This window comes from Capra hircus, chromosome 4 (assembly GCF_001704415.2).
Source record: "Capra hircus breed San Clemente chromosome 4, ASM170441v1, whole genome shotgun sequence".
NCBI lineage: Eukaryota > Metazoa > Chordata > Mammalia > Artiodactyla > Bovidae > Capra > Capra hircus.
This window is the reverse complement of record NC_030811.1, coordinates 24,934,030-24,942,191: the sequence shown is the minus strand read 5'-3', so window position 1 is coordinate 24,942,191 and position 8,162 is coordinate 24,934,030. Positions and strand designations below refer to the sequence as shown.

General features: G+C 47.0%; 1 protein-coding gene across 1 annotated transcript in view; it reads right to left on the bottom strand.

Annotated features, from left to right (window-relative positions):
- The window catches only part of PODXL (podocalyxin like), a 71,727-nt gene continuing 66,330 nt past the window's right edge, over window positions 2,766-8,162 (bottom strand). Inside the window, exons 8-9 of the mRNA XM_018047491.1 lie at window positions 7,797-7,964; window positions 2,766-6,780 (exon numbers count right to left, since the gene is read on the bottom strand). Coding sequence (XP_017902980.1) covers window positions 6,586-6,780; window positions 7,797-7,964 — 363 coding nt within the window. The 3' untranslated portion in view covers window positions 2,766-6,585. The remainder of the gene's footprint in view (window positions 6,781-7,796; window positions 7,965-8,162) is intronic.

The following is an 8,162-nucleotide window of genomic DNA, read 5'->3' as shown; positions in this document are numbered from 1 at the left end:
TAGAAAGACCTTGTTATCTTTGAGACAGTGTTGAAATGACGCTCTGGTGGATCTTACTGAGTTTCTAGGGGAAGTTTCCATTTTTAAGGAGCACTGGTAAGTGACTTCATAAAATGGTGTTTTCTTCATCTGCTGTTAACGACCAGTCCTACTTTATCCATTTTTTAAATCTGGACTTGGGTTTCCCAGGTTTTCTTTAAGTGGGGGCATGCTTGTACAGGTTAAGAACCAGAAGGAAAAAAACAACTGAAAATTAATTGTAGAAAAGATAATAAAGAGAATCTGAAGGCTGGTAAAATTCCAGATCCCAAAGAAGGGGAAGAAATTTTAAGGGCTGATCCTTGAAAAAAATAAACTCAGAAATATGCTCAACAAAGATAACAGATTGTTTGGGCTGAGTTGTATGAGCTTTCCAGACACTCTTACCAAGGAGCTTTCCTCTTGGCCCTTTCTATCTCCTGGTCTGGTTTACATTTTTCTTGGCTTTGTGTGTGATCCTGTATTCTGGTGTTAGTTGTCCACTGATATTATTCAAAATAGGGATTATGTTCTCTTCACTTTACAAATCAAAAATAATCCATTTTACTAGAGTGTGCTTTGAGCATGGCCCATGAGTAACATTTCTCTGTTTTCAAAACAGGAAAATGGTGTGTGGTGATAAGGTAAGGAATTGGCCTTTCCTGGGTTAATCCTCTAGAGAATTAAAAGGATGGAAATGTGGGTCACCACCTCCTCTCCCTTGATGTATTTGTCATCTGGTGGGAAGGGAGCAATAAGCAGAGAAGGCTTAGTGTTTAACACAGTTTAGACGGTAGCTGCTCCCGTATCAAGAGTGGATGAAGGCCATCAAGTTATATTCTGTCCAGAAACATTCGTATTACAGGGAAGAAAGAAAAGCTATAGTGGAAGTAGCTTTCCTACTGTTGGTCTGTCCACTGCCAGGCTAGTAAGTATGATGTTTGGTAAAACTTCAAAGGGGAGGTTAGAAACATTTGGTATAATGTCTGTAGCACTTGTTGTCTACCTGCCCTCTGAACTCAGGCTGTAAGGATGGGTGGTCCAGGGCAGGAGTCAGGAATCCTACGCTCATATCTAGCTCCACCAGTGACTTCTGTGTAGCACTGGGCACAGTCTCAACTCCTTTGCCTCACCTTCCCTTTTAAGTAAATGCTGGTAGAAGACCCTGTTTGCTAGGCTGCCAGTGACTTTTAATCTATAAGATGCCAAGGCCATTGCAAAATCCTAGCTATCTCAGTATCACCTATGTTAATTAGGGTGGCTAGTCCTATTCTTTAATTTTTTGACCCTTAGGATTCAAAATAAATACGTGGTTTGGGAGGGAGCTTGTAAAATGGGGACTTATCAGTGACTAAGAGGCATAACAAAAATGACAACTGAGAGTGCCTCTTGGTTGGCAGGGCAGGGAGCAGGGTGAATGACCTCTTCAGGAAGAGGATGGAGTCATAGGTCTTTGTGACCATGATAAATGATGAGTCATTCTCTTAGAACAGTGTACCTCGAGCATGACCAGAGGCCTTCCTGAGTTCTTGGTACTCTACTCCTTTTTGTAATCTTGGCACACTCTTGAAGTTAACCTCAAAATACCCTTGGCCCAACTCTGGCACCCTTAAGGATGTTAACTGCCTTTCAGAACTCCCATGTAAAAGGAAAATCCTATTATAATTGCATTCTGGAAACATACTTTGTTGTTGTTGGAACACAAGCATCAATATGGTGTTGAGAAAATATAGGACTTGGGAGGGAAAAGATACAGATTCGAGGCCGAGTACAATTAACTAGCTGTGTGATCTTGAGAGAATCCTCAATTTCTGTCCCCAGTTTCGCTATTGGTAGAATGGTGACAACTCCTAAATAAGATGTGTAAACTGTAAGATGCCAGGCAAACAGAAGACACTGCCGTGTAGCCAAGTATGAGCATGGACCAGAACACCTGTTTCCCTGCAGCAGATTAAGAATGGTAAAGTTTTCTTCTTGCAGTGAAGAAGCATGTCAGTAGATAATTACCACCCCAGGAGATGAAGAGAATCAGAATCACCTTTGAGCAGTTCCTTTCCTGAGCCTCCTTCATCATCACTACATCTCTGGGTAAAGAATCCACCTGCTAACACAGGAAATGGAGGAGGAGGTGGGTTCAATCCCTGGGTCAGGAAGATCCCCTGGAGGCACAAATGACAACCCACTCCAGTGTCCTTGCCTGGAGAATCCCAGGGACAGAGGAGCATGGAGGGCTCCGTGGGGTCTGAGTCTGACATTACTGGGCATGTTCGCATATCTCTGGGTAAGGGACAGGCACAGGCTTCTGACAAGTAAACTGATCCTTTTATTGGCAGAACAGAATCCTTTAAATTTTTTTTTGTATTTTTATTAATGTTTGCTGTGTCCTTAAAACTTTCGTACCTGATCAGGGTTCAGCAGCCCCCTTGGGATCTTTGGTGGTGGGTGAGTCACAATTTTTTCTGAGGCAAACAGAGAAGGAAGAGGGTAAAACATTGATAAATGTGTTGTGAGGGAAAATGGGGCACCTTCAGTTCTCCTCACTAAAGCAGCCTGAGAATATCTGGAGAACTTGGCGTCACCTCCAGAATCCCCTTTGTCCTTTCTCTCACTCCTGTCCTTTTGCTCTGGGCCTGTGTAGTTAAGCAGGCACAACCAAGCAGAGGTTGCCCCGCTGTGTCCTCAGTGATGAGTCGTGTGTGCAGGTGAAAAATGGAAGCCAGTCAGAGTGAAATACCAGGGCTTGAGCCAGCTTAGACAAAAGCAGTTTAATTGACAGTATACAACTTTCCAAAATACACTTTTGTAAGAAAATGGCAATAAGTAATAATCTTTACAAACAAGTTTCTCAGTAAATTCCAGTGTACTTTAGACCCCTGTCCACTAAGACACAGCTCCCCTAGTCTCCTGAGCAAACTCTTTTTAACATTCACTAATTTTTTCAAAAAGACGTGGAGCAAATAGTAATCCCCTCCTTTGACTCAGGGTAGGGTTTTCACCAGACCTGAGTTAATCAGCTGGACAGTGATGAAAGCCATTGCTTTACTCTTGCCCCCTCTGCCTTCCCATCTTGTTCCCTTTGATCCTTAGTCCTATATGTAGAAACTATTCAAAACTATTCTTGGGAGAACAAAATTGCTCATGTAAGTCTTAGACCTAAATAAGCCACAGACCAGTAAGGTTCCTGTTTTTGTCTTCATGCTCTCCCTGCCCTTGCTGCAGATCTGTCCTTGGTATCACTCCCCTTAATTTGTTGGTTTCTTCCTGAGGCACAGAGCACTGGACAGTCTTCCAGTCCAGGTTTTTAGCCTGTTTTCTGTCACTAAATACGTGAGTTTCGCCAGGCCACTGTATCTTTCTGGGCTTGAGACTCTTCTTCTCTTGAAAAAATAAAGATTGGATTGGGTTCTAAGACCCCTCTATGACTAGAGAGTCTCTTCCCAACCAGTGCATATTGACTACAACCCTTATTGTAACATGCTGGGACTTTACGGGGAGGGGATGAGGACCATATTTAAAAATAAAAATGCCCAGTCTAGAAGACAAATACTTCATCATCAGCCTGTCTCGTATTTCATTTTTCATTAAAGAAAAACAAAAGCTTGTTATTTCTAGTAAAATAGACATTTACATTCCTGTTGAGAGGGAAAAAAGCCTCTCTTAACAAAGGTTTTTTTCGAAGTATATTCACTCAAAGCAGTGCAGGGTGGATTAACATGTGGCTGCTGTATTTAGATTTTCAAAAAATACATATATATGTATGAGCTGGAACTGGTTTTTCAAAGTTTCTCCAGTATATTGTCAAAAAGATAAAAAGCTCAAAAAGTGATTTAAATAAACTTTCTGCTAGCTTTCCTTATCAAGCATCTAGACGATTAAACATGTATCTTGTCCTATGACACAAAAGAATATTCTGTGACCCCCTTCATAAGCATTGCTGTGTCTCTCCCCACTGACATGACTGTGCTTCCCCCTGGCTTTCGTCCAGTCATCAGATTCATGGGTTTCTGGCCTTTTATGAAGTTTAGGGAAACCAGTGTGCCACCGAAATAAAAGAGTTTATAATCTCTCTGGCACAGATTGTTTCAAGTCAATGCTGAGTTCTCAGCTTTCTTTTCTTTTCTCAGCCCCAGAATCTGAATTAACCAGATAGCATCAGAGACCAGCAAAGATGTGGGAAGATGATGACCACACAGATGCACAGCAATGTGGTCTTTGACATAGGTGTCTAGTGGCAAGAGCAAGCCAGGGCAAGTTGCCCAGAAGGCTAGAAGAATACAGTTCAGATGCACCCAAAGGAGCCTCTGAACCAGCCCAGAGCTTGTCAAGGCTGTCTCTGGACAGAGCCACAGTCATTCCTCTTGACCAAGCCTCATTTTTACTCTCTGGTCCTTGCCAGTCACCTTCTCGCTCCCCAAGAGGCCTGTGGGTTATGGCCTTTGATTGGCTTCCAGAATGTATTTGCTCTCTCTGTCTAAACCTGGCTGGTGGAATGAGACCCAGAATCAGCAAAGGAGTAATCCAGGCTGGCCTCTCCCACAGTGGCCATGATAGAAACCCACTGGGTAGAAAGAGCCAAATGCTGGGTAGGAAAGAAGCAAACAGGTCTTTTCCCAGTAAGACAGCATTTTCCTCTATTTCCCCCCAAACTGGGTATTCTCCATCCTGCCAGCCTCCAAACGGAAGAATCAGGGCAAATACTTCAGGATCTTTGTTACCTTACCATCTTTCTAGCTTGTGGGAAACTCACTGGGGGCCCTACTTGAACCACTGGCCTTCCTCTTACCCTTGGTATCAAATGGCTAAAGACTATGAAGAGGGAATTAGGCCAAGGAAAGACACAGATTGTCCCCCGAAGATCCTCTCCTTTAAAAAAAATAACATCCCAAAGCAGAGAGCCTATTCTATCAGACCTATTGCAGCCTAGGCCAAGTGACCGTTTTCATTCTCCGAAGCATCTTCCTAGTAGATCTAGGAGCATTATGCCTAGCAACAGAGAGACTGTGGGCAGAGTTCAAAATTCCACGCAGAATTCCCTCTCCTCAGAAAATCAGGTGAAAGCTCGCTGTGCTCAGTCCTCAGGTGCCGTCTGTGTAGCTGACACCTGCTAAGCTCCCTCCAAACCCCTCCACTGGGCAACAGTCGGCACTGTGCTTCCCTGAGATGCCACCAGAACCTGCAGGAGCGCCGGGCAGCCAGCCCACTAGGAATACCGAGGAGGGCACACGGCATGGCCTAGCTCCATGCCTGACAGTGAAAGGTCGCTGGGATTCTACTTGGGCTGGCTGCTCCTTACGCAGCGTGAAGGGCACCTCCCCTCCAGGCTCTTCTTGCCCTGTGCACAGAAGACTGGAATCTTCAAACATCTCAATGATTTGAGCTTTGGCCTTTGGCAGTAGAGGGCTGGATTAAAAGAGAAAACTCAACAACTTGCAAAGCCCCTGAGTGTCCTGTGAGATGGAAAAGTAAAGCCTGTCCTTCCTGCTGCTCCAGTCGATTGTCTGATCAGACACCTCTCTGCTGACTGGGCCTGAGGAAGCTCTGTCCCAAAGCTGCTCATTCACGCTGAACCTCAGAGGGGAAGACTGAGCTGGGATCTCCTCTCTATTGCATCGGCTGAGCAACGACAATGAAACAGGAAGCATCTTGCCATCAGTAGCTGCTGCAGATTTTAGTCCCTGTGGGACGGGGAGGCCAGGCAGCACTGGGGAGCCCTGGGGGTAGGTGGGGACCCATCCTGGAAAGAGGGGCTTCCCTTTCTCTCTTCGTCTGTAGCTGGCTGGTGGGCAGACATGTTCACAGGGGGAGACTAGTGTGCTCTCTCAGTGCCGATCTCATAAGAAGATGCCAGGAAACTAGACTCCAGAATCGAGACTGAAGGTCATGAATGACCTCTGTTAGTCCCAGAGGCCCTGGAACAGAGTGGGGATGAAAAAACTGAATGAAGGGAGGGAGAGCAAAGGACAGGAACACAGGCAGGCAGACGAGGCCGGCAGATGAGACAGGAACGGGACCTGTCCTTTCAAGGAGCCAGACCCTGCAGAGGCAGGATCCAGCCCCGTTCTGCCCCCAGCCCACCCACTGATGGGCAGCTTCTGCCCCTGCTCGGGCTAGCTCTGGAGGGAGGGCACGGGTGATGCCAGCAGCGTGGTGTCGTGGGAATGGGCACTGGCCTGAATGAAGGATCTCTGTTTTCATTCCGACGTGTCACCCAGTCACTGTGTGACCTTGACTTTACCCTCTTTAGGCCTCGGTCATCTCGTCTGTGAATGGAGGCTAGTAGATGGTCTCGAAAAGTTCCTTCTATGGCTCTTTCCTGTTCTCCCAGCAGCACTGCGCTCAGGCACTAGTGGGTTATTCTACAAGAGGATTCTACACAGAATGTGATTTGTTCAGATTGAAAAGGGAAAAATTAAGGCCTGTGGGGACTGGGAGGAGGGGACCCGCCGAGTCTGCTCTCCTTCCCCAGTCTTCCCTCTAAGGGGAAGGATCTTCCTCCTCCCCTTACAAATGGCACTTGAGGTGGCTGGGCTGGAGCTCTGCACCGTCGGAGACGGCCAGCAGCCCCGGTTAGAGGTGTGTGTCTTCCTCTTCGAGGTCGTCTTTGGTCAGATTGTCCAGAGGCACGATCCAGCTGTCCCCCAGCTCCCCGTTGAGGTTCGCCACCTTCTTCTCCTGCATCTCTGAGGAGGTCTCCATCACCTCCAGTGTCGGGTTGTCATGGTAACCATTCTCCACCGTCTGTAGCTCCTCTGTTAGTCGTTGCTAGAGGGCGAGAGGTGACCCAAGAAGAAAGGGTAGTTTTTGAGAGTTGTCAGCCTTGCTCTAGCCTTAATATTGGCACTTCTACCCCTATAATTCAGGAGCCCCAATTTAGCTAATGTGAACAACAGGTGGTCCTGGAGGCCAATTCTGACTGCCGGCCTGCCTCAGGGAAAGTCTGAGATGAGAACCTGCCCAGCATCCCTAGAATTCCCAGCTCGGCCCCTGGCAGCAAATATGTGACGTCAGCAGAGATGGACTTTGTTCTCCCATCTCCTCTCCTCCACTCCTTCCCCATCAAACCTTCCTCTCAAGGTCCCTCCTCACCACTTCTCTGAACAGGGAAGAACTCTAAGAAAATGACTTTCATCAGGCTGAATGACTGGGACTTCTTTAGGGCCAAACATGACGCGTACAAAAACTTTTGCCCTCCCGCTGCAGGTGGAAACCATCTGAAGGGAGCTTTCTCTCCTTCTTTACCCAGGATACAACCTCAGTGGCAGAGGACCGTCCCTGGCAAGCTTTAAACGAATACAGTGACCCAGAAATGCCGTTTCAGTTGGGGTTTGAGGAAACTAAGCAGTGGGATTTCTTTTAAAGCTCTCCACAGTGTGCAGCCAGGGTTGAGAACCCTGAACCTGGGCGGAACTGTTACAAGGGAATCCTAGTAAGGTAGATGAAAAACCTTCTGGTTAGACGGGTATGCCTCAGCCCATTTACAGGAATGGATCCACAGAGCAACTCTGCAAGGTGGATATTCCCACTACGCAGATGAGAAACCTGAAGCTCAGAGATTATGACTTGCTCAAGGTTACCCAGTTAATCAGAGGCAGAGCTAGGGCTTAACCCAAGTCTTCTTTGACTCCAAAACCCTTGCCGCCTCTTTAATTCTTCAGGCAAATTTTCATTTCCTATGAGGGATGGTGACCTCTGCCTATCTGAAAGGGCCCACGGCTTTTCTCTAACACGGGAATAACAGGGTGAAAGTCATCCAGTGAACTGGACTGCTTGGTCCTTACCTGGTCCTTCCTATGGGAGAGGCGCTGGTGGCAGCAGGCATAGAGGGCCGCCACCAGGAGCAAGAAGGATGCCATGCAGACAATAGTGATGATCAGAGGCATGCTGAACCGGTCCTCCATCTCTTCTGGTGGTCCTTGCCCATCAAACTGCATGTCTCTGACTCCCACCTGGCCAGGAAAGAGAGAGTGACATAGCAGAAAACGGGTTCTGGGTCTCTCTCTCTCAGAACTCCCATTCACTTACAAGCTCTTCCACGTGGGGTTTGGGGGGCCTATTCCACTGCCCTGCTGTCCCCTTTTATCCTCCCATCTAGATGCTTGCAAACCAGAGGTTCCTCAACAATGAGAAACAGTGGAACCGGGGAA